This window comes from Triplophysa dalaica, chromosome 18 (genome assembly GCF_015846415.1).
Source record: "Triplophysa dalaica isolate WHDGS20190420 chromosome 18, ASM1584641v1, whole genome shotgun sequence".
NCBI lineage: Eukaryota > Metazoa > Chordata > Actinopteri > Cypriniformes > Nemacheilidae > Triplophysa > Triplophysa dalaica.
In genome coordinates this window covers 15,009,281-15,028,978 of record NC_079559.1, presented here as the reverse complement: position 1 = coordinate 15,028,978, position 19,698 = coordinate 15,009,281, and the positions used below count along the sequence as shown (strand labels likewise).

The following is a 19,698-nucleotide window of genomic DNA, read 5'->3' as shown; positions in this document are numbered from 1 at the left end:
GAACCTAAACAACACACACACACACACAGCTTCTACTGGATGTACAGGATTCAATGGTAAACACACCGCTGCAGTATCTATTTAAAATATGCTTTTCTTAGTTTACAGTATCGAACAGGAGATGCTGTAGTGGAATCACAAAATGTTCGTAAACAATATTTTGTGTTTTTAAGTCATGCAGGTTTAAAATGACAAGTGGGTGAGAAAATGATAACAGAATTTAAACTTGTGGGTGAATTATCGATTTAAATAAAAATATTTATTATAAAGCACTCATTGAACAAGTTTTACTAAAACAAGTTGTGTTAGTAGGCTACAGGGAATTTGTGAAAACGGTGACTTGTCAGATTTCCAAAATCTGGAGCCCATTTATCGAAAGCATCTGTAACTTTAACAGTCCAACTGTTTGATGTTTCAAGAGAAACAGTCTCCACAATCACAAGAAGAATGTTCAAACCAAACCTCTCTGAGGCAACTAGATGTTCTGATAGACAGATGGTACAAATCTCCACTGGAGACTATTCAAAAGCTGTATGAATCTCTTGCGAGAAGCTTTGAAGCATTAAAGACAAATGGTGGTCCAACGTATTAACAAAGAGAGATGGTGTTCATTATTTTACCCAACCCCTGTACGTTGAAGCAAAGCAGCATTTTTTTGTTCATGTTGCTGAAAATTTTTGTCAATAAAAAAGGAAAAATTGGCATTTGGTTTATTGAAACAAACCATCTGAAGGAAGGTCAGAAATTAACAAGGACTTGGGGCAAAAATGTTTATGAAACTTTCCCCGTACTGAAAGTTCAATATTTTTGTCCAAGATTTATTCAAGAAGTTATTCAATTTATAATCTAATAGAAGATTATTTAAATGTAGACCTAATTATTCTTACAGAGAACTTTTATTAATAATTTTAAAAACTTGCAGTCAAATGTACACTGTTAAAATCTAATTGTTGAGAAAACAAAATATAAGTCTAAAAAAATTAAAGAGATTTTGAGTGGTATCTTATTCAATGCGGATTTATTATTTTGTTTTATTTTATTTTAATGAGGTTTTATACTTTCTTGACTTAGGAGAGTCCACTGGTCAAGAAACTTCAGCTTTGTCCAATTTACTTAAAGATGTTATGAACTGGGCTTGATTATTTTTTTATACTGTTGTATGAGGTATACTTATGGCGTTCGCGTGGTTTTAACATTGAAAAACATCAAAATCATTAAGTATTATGCCATTTTCTACCTGAGTTTTGAGGCCGGCTCGACAAACGCTCGGTTTTAATTGGAGTGCCGCATTGAAGACTTGGAAGTTAACACCCACTCCAATGATTGGATAGCTGTTTGCAAAATACACTTAGTTGTAGCCTTCTGTGAATTTGGTTAGAGATGTAACGTTAGGTTACATGCCCTATTCGCAAAGGATTACTAATCTTGTGCGAATAGAGCTCAGGGCATATCAAGCGATCTCTAACAAAGCAAGAGTGACGCATAGTACAAAATTTTTTTCTCACATTACATTTATATTTAGTCATTTTGCAGACGCTTTTATCCAAAGCGACTTACAGGTGGGGTAAGCAATGGAAGCAATTGGGACAGCATAAGGACAACAAAAAGCATAAGTGCAATCAAAAAAGAAGACTGCTCTCGTATAACCTAACACAGTTTACAGAGCTAAATTAGATTTTTTATTTTTAAGTAAGATTATTTTTTAAGATTGCTTCGCCATTCTTATCAGATCCAACATTGACGGCACGGCACTGCTTTTTAATTTGAGTCTCTCCGCAAATCCAGTGTTGACCTGTGCCTTGTTCACAAAGGAATCCGCGTCGAAATGAATACAAAAAAAGGTTATGCTTGACTGTGTTCTTCCAAAACCAGGCACTGCACAATATTTTGCGATTTCTAACAGCATGTTTATTGCTTGCTCGCCAGTGGGCGGTGCTAGGGAAGTAGTCATTGATATCGCTTGAATGATTCCCTCTTATATAGCAAAAGCAGGGGTTAAATGTATGTCTTAATTCATCCCTCCTTTAATTTAAACAGGCTCATTCAACATAAAAAAAATTGCTGCAACGTGTCTTTTCTATGTTTATGTATCTAACTTATACCATTTATGTAGTCCCAACTTTAATGGATTGTGTTGGGTTAACATACTGTATAATTATTAAAACTAGACCACAGATTCATATTTCCCAGCATGCTTTCGTAAGACTTTTTGAGAGTAATTTCCTACTGTAAATTAAGTGTTTTTTGATGTGTTTCACATTGTTAGTGTTTATTGTTTAAGATTAGAGGAGTTTGTTCTATTTTTTTGTTTTGTGGCTACACTTGTTTAGAAGAGTGTTGGCTATGCTTAGGTAGTCGGCTCTCTGAATATCTTCTTATTAAAGATAAATGAACATTTTGTGTCACATTAACTACAAAAATATGACTTGTAGCCTTTCAATTAAAATAATATTTCTGCATCACACACTTAACACCTCAACACTGAACACAAAAAACCTCAGTTATGCTTATAGCAAACATCATTCGTATAAAGCTCTAAATACAACAGACAATAAACCAAGCCAACAACAACAACAACAGAATACCCTTACAAGGTAAACAAAGCTAAATCTGGCCCTCTGGAATAGAAAAGTAATGTGAAATCCCAAACAAACTGAATCCCTAAAACAAATCCGTCTTCCCAACATTCACTGATCTCTCAGCCACTAAAACAGATCTCAATTACATGTGAAATCTCACTCAATGTCTGTGATGTTTATATTCAGGGTGCGTCTCAGTCTGGCGTTCAGAGAGTCTCAGTGGTGGAACAGGATCTCCGCAGCGAGAGCATATTAGAGGAGACCAGTGAGGTGTGTGGGCCTGAATAATTGCTGTCATTCCTTTCACACATTCGCTCACAATTTGTTCACGCACGTGCATGCACGGGCCACAACATCGTTTCTTGTTGCCTTCGCCACATCTGTCAGCCCCTTTTTCTCCGGTTTGTTACCTGAGATGACGGTGAAAGCACAGCATGAACGCAAATAAATGGATAAACAATAAATAAATAATCAAAGGAAGAAACAAATGAACAAACGAGATCTAAATAAAAGGCAGATTTAGATGCCGAGGCAGGAGATTTGTCTCGTGCTCTTTGATGAAGGGGAAAGATCATTTCCTGTTCGGATTATTGTTGCGCTTTGGTAGGCGGTAAACAAGATATGATTTTCGACAGAATGAACTGTGTTGCGATCAAAGGATGAACGGCTAAACTGCAGATCTGTTAATCTTTTTATTTAGTTTCAATGGAATAATGTGACCAAAAATGCTAATTTAGACACTGTTGTATTGTCCAAATCTGTATGATGCTATTTTTCTGATGGCACGTCGTAGAAATCATATACGCCTTTTTATATTTATATTTATGTTTGTGTTATTTAGGTTAAATATTAGCAATCTTGTTATGTGCCATATTATTACTTATATTTGTATTATATATTTTATATACTTATTTTTTATTTATTTTTAATTGCTAAATATAAATATATATTATCGCTAAATATTTATATATTCATAAGCTTACTTAAAGTTTTAAAAAATGGTAATTATTCAAACCAATTTATTTAAACTAGTTCTCTTTCAATTAACTGGTTTAATCAGTTCACAAATCCAACTGATCTGGCAGTCACAATTAAAAACTTCTAACTGAAGGTGAGAAAGTGAGTTAACTAGACTAAAATGTCAAACTTATATAATATAGCACATAAGACGCACATATAGTGTGTATTTGTTTAATGATGGTTTTTGGATCATTTTATCATGTTATATTTCATACTGTATAAAAGTCAATAAAACTTCACCCTAAAAACAACACATTTTGTGTATTCTCTGTTTTGTGTCTTGGGACAACAGGTTTGTGAATCAACAGAATGTGTGTTACAAAAATAACACACAATCTTTTGAATAGGATAACACAGACAATCTGTTAAGATTAACACATCCATTTTAAGAGTGTTCCCTATTTTATGATCCATTCGATCAATAACAGCATATGCCTATAAAACCATGGTACATGAGTAAATGATGACAGCCCAATACATTTTTAATCTTATTCCTTGTCTGAAGAACTCCTCAAAGAACTCAATACAGCACCAATCACCTGACACACAAGAGATTTGACAGACCTACACTCACAGGCTGATGTGCATATAACACAACCTCTCTAGAAATAAGCATACAGAATGACCCACAGAATCGATGAGCATACGAGTAAATGTGAATCTCATTTAGGATGTCTGGGTAATGCATGATGGGATGGAGAGGCGTTGAGTTTATGACATGAGTGTGAATAGAAGATTACTCATCAGCACTGAAGAGCGCCGTTCATTATCACCTGCGGTATGTGGTGCATATGAACTCCACCGCTGCTTCAATTAACTAGAGCACTATATCATGTTAATTCAACTAGAAAGCACATGATAGAGAGAGAGAGAGAGAGAGAGAGAGAGAGAAGAGAGAGAAAGAGAGAGAGAGAAACTAATGGATTAGCCACTGGGGATTCATATTTCAGAGTTGACATTGTAGAGAAAATGTGTGTCACAACATGCTAAAGAATGTGATATGATACAGATTTTGCATGTCAAAATGGAAGCCTAAAGAAAAATGGGAGGAGAAGAGGAAAGAGGGACAGACAAGATGAAACGAGGAGAGAAGGGGCATCTGAAGATGTCTCGCAAACCATAACCAAGAAAAAATGAATGCTTGCATGACAACTAGTTTTTTTTCTTAGCCAACTCCAGCAACACAGCACACATTTAAATGACCGAACACGTCTTTCCAGGGAACATCCACTGCACGTTTTATCTTTAAAAACGGTTCAATTGTAGTGTGTTAATATGCAAAGATGAGGAAGCACGTGTGTAGGAGAGTTTGTTTAATTTCACTGAGTTAGGAACACATGTTATCTTAACTGGTTATGAATGTGCAGCTGTCAGCTTTGGAGGCTGAGCCAAGAGCAGAATGACTTTCAGAAGAGTGGACCATCGAATGAAGGGCTGGAACTTACTGCTCTGTGACAGACTATTTAAACATAGTGCTGCTGGAAATAAAGAGTGCTTAACAGTTACAGCCTTTTAGCTGACGTAATAATAAGTGTGTTCCTCTGTGTTCTGTAGCTCAGCTGTGTTTCTCTGGAACAGTGGTTCTTAAAGGAATAGTTCACCCGAAAGTTTTAATTCTGTCATGATTTATTCACCCTCCCACCGTGTCTACACCAGACGTGGCGTGATGCGACGCGACAAGAGACAATCGAACATATTCTAAGCAACGATCCCATTAAAACAAGCCGTGTGATGTGTATAAAATTTCTGTATAAAGCTAAACTTTGCTAAACACAAAGGAAGATATTTGGAAGAATGTCAGTAACCATGCAGATCTCATCCCCATTTACTAGTAGGGAAAATACACAGTATGGGAGTCAATGTGGGATGATATCTGTTTGGTTACTAATATTCTTCCAAATATCTTTGTTTGTGTTAAAAAGAATAAAGACATTTGGTCACACTTTATTTTAAGGTCCAATTCTCGGTGTTAAAGTGGCCATAACTAAGTTTTTGCATATCTTATGTTAAACTTCTGTACTTACAGAATAGCATCGCACCCTTAAAATATCCGTAGAGTCTTTAGTTTGAACATATTTATAAAAGACAGATACAGCTGTACGATTATTTCTGAAAACAGCTTGTACGATTATTTCTGAAAACAGCTTGTGGTTAATGTCAGGCATCTTTTAGCGCTGGCACCTCGCCCTTTATCAGTTTAAAACGATCTCCAAATCCAGCGGTATATCCTCCATTTATATAACATCCATCACTACAATGTCTTGAACAAACAAACACACCTCAACTTCTCTCACTATCGCAAGAGTAGCAAGCTGCAGCTGCAGGCCCACAACGCATCGAATCTTGACGCAGCGCAGCCAATCTTGATGGTAAGGTCTTCCTATTGCTCTTCGGTTGACGCGTGGACGGGCTATTTTTTTCGTCTTTCTTTTCGACGCTTCGCGTGCTTTTCCGGTAGAATTGCACAATAAGGGACTAAGATAAAATTATATAAATGGATTTTCATTTTGGGGGGCACGGTGGCTTAGTGGTTAGCACGTTCGCCTCACACCTCCAGGGTTGGAGGTTCGATTCCCGCTTCCGACTTGTGTGTGTGGAGTTTGCATGTTCTCCCCGTGCCTCGGGGGTTTCCTCCGGGTACTCCGGTTTCCTCCCCTGGTCCAAAGACATGCATGGTAGGTTGATTGGCATCTCTGGAAAAAATTGTCCGTAGGGTGTGAGTGCGTGAGTGAATGAGTGAGTGTGTGTGCCCTGCGATGGGTTGGCACTCCATCCAGGGTGTATCCTGCCTTGATGCCCAAAGACTCCTGAGATAGGCGCAGGCTCCCCGTGACCCGAGGTAGTTCGGATAAGCGGTAGAAAATGGATGGATGGATTTTCATTTTTTGAAAAAACTTTCCGAAACCTATTTGAATGCTGGGAGTGTCTAGCACAGAGTTTGTTGACAAGTTGACCATGTCAAGCATGAGAAGACAGCATGCTAACATCGTGAAGAAGTCAGAATGCATGGAACACCGTTGCACATCCCCTTTAATAAACCTTTAACTACAACTTCTGCCTAAGTAAACTCCTGATTTGTTGCTTATTAATAGTTAGTAAGGTAGTTGTTAGGTTTAGGTATTGTCATGAAAACTCATGGTTAGAACCCAATTGCAGGCAGAGGCAGGACGACAGGAGGTGAAGGGTTAACAGGAATTTATTAGGACATAGAACACTACAAAAACAGCAAAACAAAACCCACGAGGGGGAAAACAAGACAGGATAACAATAATCTTTGAACAAGGACGAGAACACTGACTAACTAGACTAATGGAAAGCAAACACTTGAACAACACTAACATAAAACTAAACTAGACTTACTAAACACGGGGAACAGGAAACAGGAACAACAGCTTAACATGAAACAGTAACATCCAAGATAACGCTCACAATGAATAGGTACCACAGACACGACAGCTTTCAACAGCGTACATCAAACAATGAACGAGCACTAGACAATGAAACATGAGAGGTATATATGGGGGAAACAGACAAAGGATAATCAATAGGGACCAGGTGATAGGGGTTAACAATCAAGGAAAGCTAATTAACACAAACTAGGGAACAGGAGGGTAGGGAACAATGACGCAGACTAGAGAGAGAGTATGGCGGCAAATAAGTGCCAAAACTGTCTCTCTCCCACATGAAACAATCAGGCAATGCCATGGCTCCACTTGAGACAAGAATAAAACATGACATGGTAGTGGAACCATGACAGGTATTGGGTAGGATTAGGGGGGTAGAATATGCTCATGAAGCTTTATAAGTACTAATAAACAGCCAATATGCTAATAATAGGCATCTAATCAGCAACTAGTTAATAGTGAGACTTGGTCCTTATGCATGTATACAGGTTTGGAACAACCTGAGGGTGAGTAAATTATGGCAGAACATTTTTGGGTGAATTGTCCCTTAAATCATTGTCCCCGCGACCCCTACTGTGCATATTTTGTATGTTTCGCTTATACCTTCAGAGGTTAGTTCATTACGACAGTAAGTGCTCTGCGGAGTGAACATCACTGCATATTTTGCCATCATTCGAGTTTGAAAGCAGAGTAAGTGAGATTCGACTGGCATTAAAGTGCAAAAGACGTATGCAAATCTCATGATAACCTTAACATTTCTGTAGTAAGTTTTGTCTGAGTGAAGACGCTACAGTATGTCATGTATTGCAAATCCATGCTCTTTAACTTCATCTGATTTCCTGTGTACTGGGAGTAGAGAGCAGTGAACACTGTGAAGGGACCATGTCAATGAGAAAAGTTCATTTATGGAGCGCTCTTCTAATTAGCTGGGGATTTGAAGCAGGTGTGTTAAACAAGAGAGAAATGCAAAATATGCAGAGCAGGGGTAGCGAGGACCAGGATTAAGAACTAGAAAACTGTAAAGGCAATGGCAAGGCTGTAATTTTTTAAGACAGAGATTAGCATTCAGGTTAACAGCGTGTTTACATGGGATGGGACACGACAAACAACTTGTTTTTAATGGGTTTGTCGTATCCAGTGTGGACAAAATGTAAATTGACAATGGGCTCTAATGCGTTCTAATGTCTTTTGCCGTGTTGTGTTGCATCTTGACTGGTGTAGACACGGTTTAGGGTGACTTTAAAAAAGTGTTCCCGTAATATACCAAATATTCCATTCCATTGTTAATCCAAAATTTTTCATGTTTTTTAATGTTGTATAAATACAGAAATAGACCACAAGTTGGGTCTAGACCATACACCGTACAATGTTATTTTATGATTTTGTGGCGATGCAGCTGCTGGAAAATTACTTTGTTACAAATATTTTTTACAGTTATATTACAAATCATCTGGAGAAATATGTTTAAATGTTTTAAATTACTTTGGCAGACAAAAATATTGTGCCACTATAGACATTTTCATCAGTTAACTTCAGGTCTGTGGGGCTGGTTAGAATATAATTTATATATATATATATATGTAGTAGAGTAGGCGGGGCGAGACCGTGGTTCGAGTCCGGTGAGTAATTGTGAATTAGCGCCAGCTGTGCGCACACCGGGCTCGAATCACGTAGGAGATGGGAGCATAAAAGGAACGAGCGACCGGACTGTCGAAGAGAGAGGACCGGGCCCGAACTTATGTTAAGTTTATATTTATGTTCTTGTGTTTTGTATTTATGTTTTGTTCGCCGGCGGTCGTCCATGAGGGGCCGCCGGCTGTTATTATTTCTGTTATTAAATGTTTAAAATGTCTTCCGGTTCCCGACTCCTTCCTTCCCTTTTATGGAGATGTATTACAATATATAATATTATATCATTTTTAATTTATATTAATTTTATTCATTCTTTATTGTATATTAATTTTATTAAATTCAATTCAACAGTTATTGAATCTTTGCAGAGGTCTACCAGAAGTTAAGCTTGGTTCACATAACGTTTGTTTATGTTGTTGCCACTGAAAATAAAATATTCTTGTTTTAATGATTTTTAAATGTATGACTTGAATTCAAAACATTCAATAAAAGCTTGAACAGATGGGTTGTACCAGAATAACAGGGTGAGACCTCATGAAGTTATTAAAATGTCGGATGCCAGTCTCCCTCCGATGCTGCGAGCGACATCTCATCTACGTCACGCATCGTTTCCGAGTGCGTGCCTGAGGATCCGGACGGTATCCCACCGCCAGAGGAACGTTCAGAATAGCGAATCGGGGTGCGATCGGACTGTGGGCACTTGGCTGGCGGGTTTACGTTCGCAGAGGTCCCCACATGGGCCTTGGCCACCGACGTCACGGCCCGGGTAGCAACGAAATGGTGGCTGGTTCCCGTAGGAAGAAAGCCACTCGTGACTTCTGTATGACCATCTGCCCGCAGTGCGGGCAAGATGTGTCAACGAAAGCTGCCTTTGTGTGCTGGACGCCTAGACACTCGACGAAGCTATCGAGTCCATCCTCCTCCGTGATGTGAGTACCGCACCCCAGAGAACAGCGGGACATTGACACTGAGAATGCTCAGTCCTGAAAAGGACCTTTTTAGAAATATCTCTAACACCTCCGGAACCGCCGAGACGCCCAGGGGAATGTCGCTGCAGGTAGGGACGATCCGCTGCTCTACGTCAAAGATCCGGCAATGTAGAAGAAGAAGAATTCGTTGAATTCGTTTTGTTCCTAGTCGTGAGCGAAGGCTCTGAAGAACCAAAGGTAAATGAATGCTGCACGACAGCTTTATTTTATACCGGACATCCGGGGGCGGAGACCGGCATGCAAATTTCATTCGCCAAATTTCATTGGCCTTTTCTATAGTAGTCAGAGTTGATTGGTTCTCAAGGACACAACGTCGAGAGACCGACAGAAAGGGAACTAAAGTTTGAAAATTGTGTCTTGAGCAAGACATGTCCTTTAAAAGAATGCATGTGTGTAAATTCTTTTTTTATGTAATTGTTTATCTTAGACGGTCTGCATCTCTTCGGTTCTTTTACCAACTTTATCAATATAGTATCTTTTGGATGATGATGGTACAGACCTAATCAATGCTAAAACAACTACGTGTGTGTGTGCATTTGCGTGTGATTGAGTTCAAAGTACAGCCTCCTGCTGTGCTGACAAATCTGATCTGCCTCAATTACCGACCGGTAGATCTATCTTCACATGACCCATATAAAACATCATTTTACACACAGCGGATGGGAGACACACACACATATCCAAGATATATCTTTCATCTCCCTCTTTCCTTTCCTCATCAGACCTTCCTGATATCTCTCTCTTTTCATCCCTTCTTCCGCTCGCCTCCTCCGAGTAATTTCTGCCACGCCGTCTCCAAACAGATGACAAATTCAGTCTCTGTCAGGCAGCCAGTCTACACCTGAGAGAGTGTGTTTTTCAAAGCGGAAAATTTTCTCTCTTCAGCTGTCTCTCGATGCTCTCCCTCTTCCCCCCCTCTTTCTGTCGTCCCAGAGGTCTTTGACAGCCCGGCTGAGTTACTGAGCTTTACAGAAGCTATTAAACGTCCTTTTGTTGGAATTGATTAACAGCAAGGCCACCATTAATTGAAAAATATGCAGCAAATTAAGAAAGCGGCTCGGAGAAGACGGATACTGTCGAGCAAGCTAATAATCCATAGATGTGGAAGGATGGTTCGGATCTCTGCATCCTTTCGGATTATTTGCGCGACCTGCGCAGAGGTCACTCTGTTTAAAAGGATTACTTCCACCACTCATAACCCTATTAGCTCCGTATCACAGCTCAAAGACAATGCGGCCTGTTAGGCTAATGAAAACTAATTACTGATGAAAGCTCAATGTAAAGCAAAGCTCGTGTCAACCGCCCCGAGCTATCTCTCTCGCTCTCTCTCTCTGTGGAAGCCATCTGTTGGAGATGATTAATCGCGATTACAGTGACCCTCGGTGTGGGACCGACTGAAGCCGTGGCGGTACTGCAATGTCGGGCTCTTCACGCTCCGCTTAATTCATGTCACCGGGCTCCAGAGCTCGACTCCTACAAGGGACTCATAACCTGGAAGGGTCGGAAGTAGTACATCTGCGACACGGAACGTCTAACCTTCCACCTGAGGAGGAAACCCGTGCGTGGGTAAGCATTTTAACTGAGGTGACCATCTGGTTTTAGTTACATATTCAAGCGCCAACGTTTTTTGCCTGAAGCTGTTATAAATGAATTATTGCCTTTTCAGGTGGCAGCTTCTTGTGATGAAAATCCATTCTTTGAATCATTAAGTGATTCGCTGATGTGAACAAGAGGTTTGTTAGTGGGCCAAAACCAGCCATAAAGCATTTCAACGTCAGGAGACTGGCATATGTCAAAGGGTTCACAGTAAGTCTTCACTACAAGTGTTCAACATTTTTTGTAAAACACGGGGCGAGTTAACAACATTCTTCAAAATATCTTCTTTTTTGTTCTGCAGAAGAAAGAAAGTCATACAGATTTGAAATGCAAGAGCGCAAATAAATGATAACAGAATTTTGTTTTGGAGTGAACTTTAACATTCAGCAAGCGTGTTTAAATATGTAGAGATGAGTGAAAACATGAAGGAATTTTTGACTTAAACTAACCTCAGACTACTTTTGATCTCTCGCTGCTGTCCACATTAGATCCAAGGTTCTGATATATTCTTGGCATTTTATTAGACAGCTTCTTGAGATCCCACCCTGAGATGCTTTATAAACAGTCTTGAAGAGTCTATGCTTCATTATTCAGACATCCATTACAGAAACATTATTTAAATTATAAATATCCTTATAAAATGAATTAATAATAAAATATTTAAGCATTCGTCTTTTGTTGTTCTGTTAACTGACCCAAAAACGTGAATGCAACAGTATTGTAATAATACGCTATAAGGTTTATGATATAACTACAGCAAACAAAAATATAAAGTGATAAAATACAGTACAGATGAGTTTTATTTGGATAAAAAATATCTAATGATATTGGTTCTGTTTTACTTATGTCCAGGTGGTAAGCAACATCACTTACTTTTTCATGTGCTCATTTAAAGGGTAAACAGCCACAGAACAGCATTTTCAAGATTTGAAACCCATGAAGCAACATGGAGTGGTGTTTAATTAGATGTTTATCCGGGAGGCAGAGGAATTGGCTGGAGGTCATCCAGCAAAGACACCTTTAACAATAAAGAGAGCTTCTGAAAGCTGAAATATTTGCTGTATATACAAGCGTGGTTATAACCACACTTATCAAGAGCAGAGGATACGTTCGTGCTGCAATGAACTATTGATTCCATTACAAAAAATATTGTCCAATTAGAATCTTATTTCTTTCCTATTCGAGCCAGCTTAGTACCGGGCCTCTTATTTTTACATTTAAGTACTGTACAGTCAAACGACATTAAAATTACATTTCTGTGAAAGTCAACCCAACAGCTCAACTTAGTTTAGATGTTTTAATACTTTTTATGTATTTGCTCAATAACTAATATTCTAGTTACTTTCAACCAAAAATGTTTCGATTTATCTGCCATAACGTCACATACACAATTAAATGTGAATGATAATGTACGAATCAGCATATCGCTGCTGTCCTTCTAAAACCTTGTATTTCCATATTTCATGGTTTTTATTTTCTGTCATTAATCATTATAAGTCATTATAATATATTTATAAGTTTGCAAAACCTCTAACCAATAAAATAATTAAAACGTGATTGTCAACTTCTCAACAACACTGTATTTAACCATTGAAAAAGTACAGTGAAAATTTGGAGTTCTGAGGTTTTGGAAGGACAGCCCTGATATCATATTAGTTGATTACATTTAAATACAAACCTATAATAAAGCACATATAAGTGTATAGTCTAAAGATTTGTTTCCATCGAGACCTCAGTACAAGTGAAATGATTTAACTCATGAAAACCGGCAGAACGGGAGATCCGCTCTCTTCACTATCCAAACAAAAAAAGAGAAATCCGTCTGGCTGGCCATGCATAAGTCCCTCTCCTCCTCCTCTAGAGATCTCGTCTGGAGTTATACGATAGCCAAAGCACTCGCTCTACCTGAATAGTCTACACCAGGAGCACCATCCTCGCCAAAACTCTCCCGTTAGACCTCAAATACCAAAACGACCCGCCAGACAATTAAGAGGTGAACCAACAAGCAGGAAATGACACGGGAAGCATGGGAATCAATGCGTACTGGAGCCAACAGCTCTGCCAAATGATTAGTGAGGGGACAGTGATGTGTGACATCGAGCACTGCAGCATTGAATCCCAGCTGCTGAAGACTTCAAAAGTCCCTCACATGGCCAAACAGAGACTTTGGTGAGACAGGACGGGCAGGTGATTTATTATTGCAGCCTCATTGGCTCTTCTACTGATGCCTCATTAAATATGCAAACATCATGAAGTAGGCAGGACTACGTATAAAACATGTTTGTTAGTTTCAGGTGAAATAAGTTAATTCACTAGCAATGTACTTTTGAATTTTAATAACTGAAGAGATTTTGCTCTCATGACAATACTGAGACATGTTTTTATAGTATAATAGTGACAAACAGCGCAGGACAAGTTTTAGATATCAGTCTGTACAAAGTACAAAGATACGTGCAGACTTTGTTAGTAAAACATTTTTGGGTGGTTTAGTTTTAGTGTTATTACACATACTGTTTGTATCACCACATGATTTTCAATAGAAAAAAATACTGTAAACATGTTTAAAAAACGTTTTAGATTATTTAAAAGTATTTAAATCTATTTAAAGGGATCAAATGGCAAGAAAAGGTTCTTTTATGTGTCTTTGTTGTGTTATAAGTTGCCCATGCATGTATTAGACACTTAAAATGGCAAAAATTGAACTGTCGGAACAATAGATGCATAGTGTCTAAAAGTGAAAGCTCGCCCAGACCTGAAACGCCTCGTTTAACCAAACCCCCACAAATCAGTGAGATATGAATTGACTTAAACCGCCCAAATGTGTCATTTAAGGTGGGCGTACCTGTCAGTACAATTGCTTAGGAACCTGAAATTATAAACATGGTAAGATGTGTTACATTTCAATCACATGCTTGCAGTATTCGACCAATCACTATGCACTGGTAAACTGGCCAATAATACCACACAAACATGCACGGTTTGTGGAAAATACAGTGTTTTTGAATGTGTATACACATTGGATTACATCTTAAACAAACTATAATATTTGTTTTAGGTGTGTCATATGGCCCCTTTAAACTATGTACCCTACCACAGTTTCATAAGTTTTAAAAAGTCTAAAAATCTTATAAAGCTTTATAAAAAAGAGACATATTTAAATGCTGTAAAATATATAATTTAATAATTGTGTCCACGCTTTTATAAAAATGCTTGTTGCATTCCATTGGGAGAGCAGCACATTTTTCCCTTCGTACGATAATCATCATCCAGCATCTAGCAACCATTTGCAATAATGTAAATTTACTTTAATAGTAATATTAAAATGTCTTTTTCAAGTCATTTTATTTATAACAAAGATAAAGACAAAATAGAAATTAAATCATAAACAAACTGTGATCAATTTAAATGTAATGCATGTATTAAATGAGAACCTTAAATAGATGTGAATTAAGAAGAGGCCCTGAGTTTTACTGCTATCTCACACTTGCAAACTTTAGATACTATTAACCTATTTGGTGAATTAACTTTTAGTCCAATTTTAAATGAATCTTGCAAGCATTAAAAAAATTGCACTGAAAAACTATGACATGAAACACGTTTAGTTATAGTAATATTAGTTATGAGATATTGCTCTAATATTTTTGAACCGATAATTACTGCTTCCCCCAGTTGGGAATCAATGGATTAGACAATCAAAAAAATATGAAGATTACAACAAATCTTGCAATATTGGCCAGTTGACCTTCTGTGTCTAATCAATTATCTGACTTGACGGCAAATTAAATTCATATCAGCTGTTCTGGTTCTCTGTTATCAATGTGCAAATTAATTTAATGTTTTTCTTCCCACATGTATACAGGGAAATCTGCACACTGTTTATCTATTCACTATTTTAAATAGATAAAAAAGGAAAAGGTATTAGGCAAAGAAAAATGTCTGTACTGATCGCAACGTTGCAACTGTATCTCTTATAAACAAAGGGAAGAGATATTGTGTGGATGTCCCTTGTTTACCTTCAATCTTTGACATTTATTGATCGTGCATCTGACAATTTGGATGTGCATCCTTTTCCCTTTTTTGTTTACTTCCCACATGACTACACTACAGTATGCCGTGCACCTGTCTTCTTTAGAAAATCGTTCAGGTGTTTCCTGTTGAAGTGATTATCATTTAAATTTGGAGTACCTTCATTTAGCTGATCAATGCTGTTTTCCAGACAACAACTCGAAACTCGGGTTTTTCCCACCTCCTACTTAGAAATAGTATCTGTACATCCATTCAGTAAGCTTGGAGCAGATCCATCATTCGTGGGCACAGATGTGCTCCAGTGAGTACTGCACTAATCTTAATCTCTATTATTGGACCGTCATGAATTTACTCTACAGTAAAATAAAAAAAACACTGTTACGGCAAACTAGACAGATGATCTTATGTTTTGGTAACATCCCCTAAAGGGCATGACTTCCTATGTATTTTATCTTTCTGTCCCAGCCACCCCTGAAGAGACCCATCGTCTCCTGAGAGACAAATGACAGGCAGTTTCTCTTACCATGGCCAACGGCACAATGGCGACAAGGTCTTTCTGTGCCAGGTGGATACGCGTCTCGGTTTCTTCAGCACCGGCCCTGATGCCCGGGTACTCAACTGCCCAAGAAATAGATCTACTGCCCACCATGCTGCCAACCCCATCCACCTCTAGATCCACTTGAACAACTCTCTGCCAGCCGGGCTCCACGCTGAAAAAACAAAGAGAAAGATATTTTTAACTTAGAGACAAATTTCCAACATTTTCTTCATAAAAAACGACCCTAAACAAAACGGTTGCGCTTCAAAAAAAAAGCTGCATAACCACAATGCATCTCATAAATGTGACCACATAGAGCGATTTGGCTGGAAATAACAGCTTGCGTGATGTAACAAGTCTCTGGAGAAAGCAGGTTTGAAGTCACGTCAAGTCACTAAGTGTTTACAGTCGCAAAGAGGGAAGAGGAGGAGACAGAAGCTGATGCATGAGCTAGAGATCATTATAAAAGACCTGCTAGATGTAATGACGCTCTCAGCCATTACTGAAGCAACACACATTTAAAGAACTGAAAAAAGGAAAGCAGGAGAGGGATAATAAAAGAAGGGGAAGATAGTGATAGATAGAGACAGGAACAGATGGAGGCAGAGACATACTGAGACTACAGCTGACAGCAAGACTGACGAGAGAGGGAGAGGGAGAGAGAGAGAGAGATTCATTTTCTGCCTCAGGTGTAGATCACCTTCCTTTAAATTGCAGACAGAGTTAAAGCAGGAACAACAAAAGTTATTTCTGTGCTTCCTTCGCTTTATACCCGCTGCTTTTTACATCCTCTATATTTTTGGATAAATGCACTTTCTGATTGTATTATAGATATGCAATCCAGTACTTGTGAGTTTATGTTAATGTATATACATACTTGGTTATTTTCAACTCATAATTGTGTCAGAAATGCGCGAACCAACCATTGGGTTATACATTAACCTAAATTAATTGTTTTAACCCATTGTTGGGTCAAACATAAATCATTTTCTGGGGTTTTTCCCTTTTTGACCAAATGCTGAATTGATAGAAAAACTAGTATTTTTACATCTAAAAACAACATTTAAGCGTCTTAACTTTGTTCACATACAAAAAAAATTCTGCCATCAATTCCTCAAAATATCAAATTTAAGTTCAACAGAACGTGATATAATATTTTTTCCCACTATGATAGTCAATGGTGCCCCAGAGCTGTTAGTATCTTACATTTTCCCAAATATGATTCTTCGTATTCCTCAGAACAAAGACATTTATACAGGTTTGGAACAAGGAAGAGGAAGAACAAATGATGACAATTTTCAATTCGGGGTGAACTATTCTTTAAATAAAAAGAGCACCTACGAAATTCTGAATTCGCCTTGTAAGTCAGTGACACAGGTTAAGAATAGAATAATGAAAATTAAATGCAGCAAAAATATGCTTTCAGGCGTTTCATTCTTTTCAGAAGCTATTTCTTTATTCAACACACACACATTATTGAGCTCAGAATGGTTCGGAATGGTTAATTGAGTCATATTAATTTATCACTTGAATAAAGTCAGTTATTTAGATGTCACCCACTGAAGGCAAGGCAAATTTTGGTGTGTAGCCAGTGTCATGCAAAAAAGGTATTTCAAACTGCTTTACATATAAATGATTTAGAAGAAAAAAAATCTAGAGAACGATGTCATAAATTTATGCATGAAAGGGTTAAACAGTCAAAATGTAAAAAATGAATCGAATTAAATTTTTAGGTTTTAAAAAGCACATCTTTGAGTTATCTGACAAAATCTTTTTCACAGTATAAAACTTTACGCCATTTCAGTTGCATATAAAAGGAAACAGGGACACAGAAAAATCAGCATGCACATAGTATAAGCTTCCCTGATTACACGTTAACAAAAACAGTGAAACTGAAAAACACCCAACATTCAGCTTCATTACTGCAATTCCATCTCCAGAGAGAACCTTTCACACAAATTATCATCTTTTTCACGACGAAAGTAAAAAAGCAACATCCCAGTTGTGAATCAACAACCCAATTTTCCAAACAAAACAGGAAAGTATTGAATGTCAAATGAAAATGAGGCACTTTTCTGTTGGGTAGCGTTGAAACTGCTCGTTTTCGTGGGTCCCCCGGCCCACATGATCTCAAAGTTTCACAGCAGCCTGTCAAAACAGATGAGATGTTCTGAGGACCGCCACAATTAGAAAGTCACAATCTGAGCTACAGAAAACAGAACAATACACACACCAGGGGTGTTGCTAGATTTTTTAACAGCTTGATGTAAAATAATGAAAGATGCCACAACATTAACCTCAAGTGCTTTTTTCATTTCATGTAAAGGGAATGATATAATCACCTTATTGATTCTTTTCAGGTACCGTTTGCATTAAGAAGGAATAGCCAACATCTAGATCAGCTAAGCCTAAAGAAAAGTAAGTCTTGTATGTGTGAGTTTGTGTGTGTGTCAGTGAGTGAGAGAGAGAGAGAGAGAGAGAGAGGGAGAGAGAGAGAGAATTAAAGCAAGAGCTAGAAAGTGTCTCTGGGGATTTGAAGAGATATGAAAGCTGTTCCAGCATGTAGAGCAACAGGAGAAGGACAACAGACTACAGAGTGACAGCATTCTATCAGGAGAGATTGCAAAGCAAAGATATTGTGCAAGAGGAGAAGAATAAGAGAGAGACAAACAGACAGACAGGAGAGCTCATCTGACACCATCCCACAACTCAGTTTTGCAATACTCAGGGTGAAAAATATATTATAAAACAGTTAGTTTCAACACTGTAATCTGATCGGACAAGTAGAATTAGGAACCAGGACGATTCTAGGATTTCAGAACATACTTGAATTTGTAGAATGGAAAAAGTCAACATCCTGAACAGCTGAAGGATTGAACGAATATAACATTCGTGTTGTCATTTAAAAGTTAGATCATATGCGATTGTTAAAAAGAACATCACATCCAAAGCAAACAAAGTCCATTTACTAAGGTCGTGCAACTCCTCGGCCATATTTGCAATGCCTCCGGGCAGCAATTTCAGTCATAGCAAGTCAAAAGTTCTATCTACTTGAATTGGGGAAGAAGACAGATATTTCTTAAATTGTTGGCAATAATCACAATTAAAAAGCATATTTCCTATCAACAATGAAAGCTGACATTACCTGTATCATAACTAAGCTTAAATTGCGCTAAAAAACACATTTGTCGAGGTTGATGCAGCTACTGTGAATGCACACAGGTTCCTTACAAGACTCTGGTCAATCGTCAGTCTTTATTGATTGGGTATTTTTACTGTAAAGCTGGGCTTCATTTGCTAGAGCGGCCATATTGAGCGTTGGGATCCCTCCACATTCCAAGTAATGGTAGTTGCGCATCTTGCTGGTTTCTTTGTTTGTCAAATATCTAAGGGATTTTCACAAACATGAGAATTTACCATCGCAAACCAAACAAGAATGTCTGAAGGATTGAAGTAAGATCAGTTTTCCCATATTAATTGACCCCTAAGGTTTCTGTAGCTCTGTAAGTTGTGCATGGTGTAAGCAACTGCAATGTTATAAGTTAAATTCCCAGGTAATGCATGGACTGCAACCTCAAATGCATTGCTCATCCATTTTGTATAAAAGCGTCCGGGAAAATACAGTACAATGGTGCAACTCAATGATGACTTCAGCTTTATTTTGTGATTGTAATGCAAACAAAAGCAAGTTACAAGAGAAGTGAATCAAGAATTTCTTATTCTAACGTTGCTTATTTTAAAGCGGCGATATGATACAGCTGAACCAAATATTATAGTTTGTTTTAGATGTAATGCAATGTGTATACAGGTTTAACGATAAAAACGCTTTACTTTCCACATACCGTTCATGTTTGTTTCTCCTCTTTGCCCGCCTCTCTGAATTAGGTTCCAAGGCAATTGTACTTACAGGTACG

The 19,698-nt window shown here is 38.0% G+C and overlaps 1 protein-coding gene across 1 annotated transcript in view; it reads right to left on the bottom strand.

The window, feature by feature from the left end:
- si:dkeyp-14d3.1 (transmembrane protein 132C) overlaps nucleotides 1-19,698 on the bottom strand; it is a 212,679-nt gene that overhangs the window by 49,376 nt on the left and 143,605 nt on the right. The window contains exon 4 of the mRNA XM_056729972.1: nucleotides 15,770-15,956. Coding sequence (XP_056585950.1) covers nucleotides 15,770-15,956 — 187 coding nt within the window. The remainder of the gene's footprint in view (nucleotides 1-15,769; nucleotides 15,957-19,698) is intronic.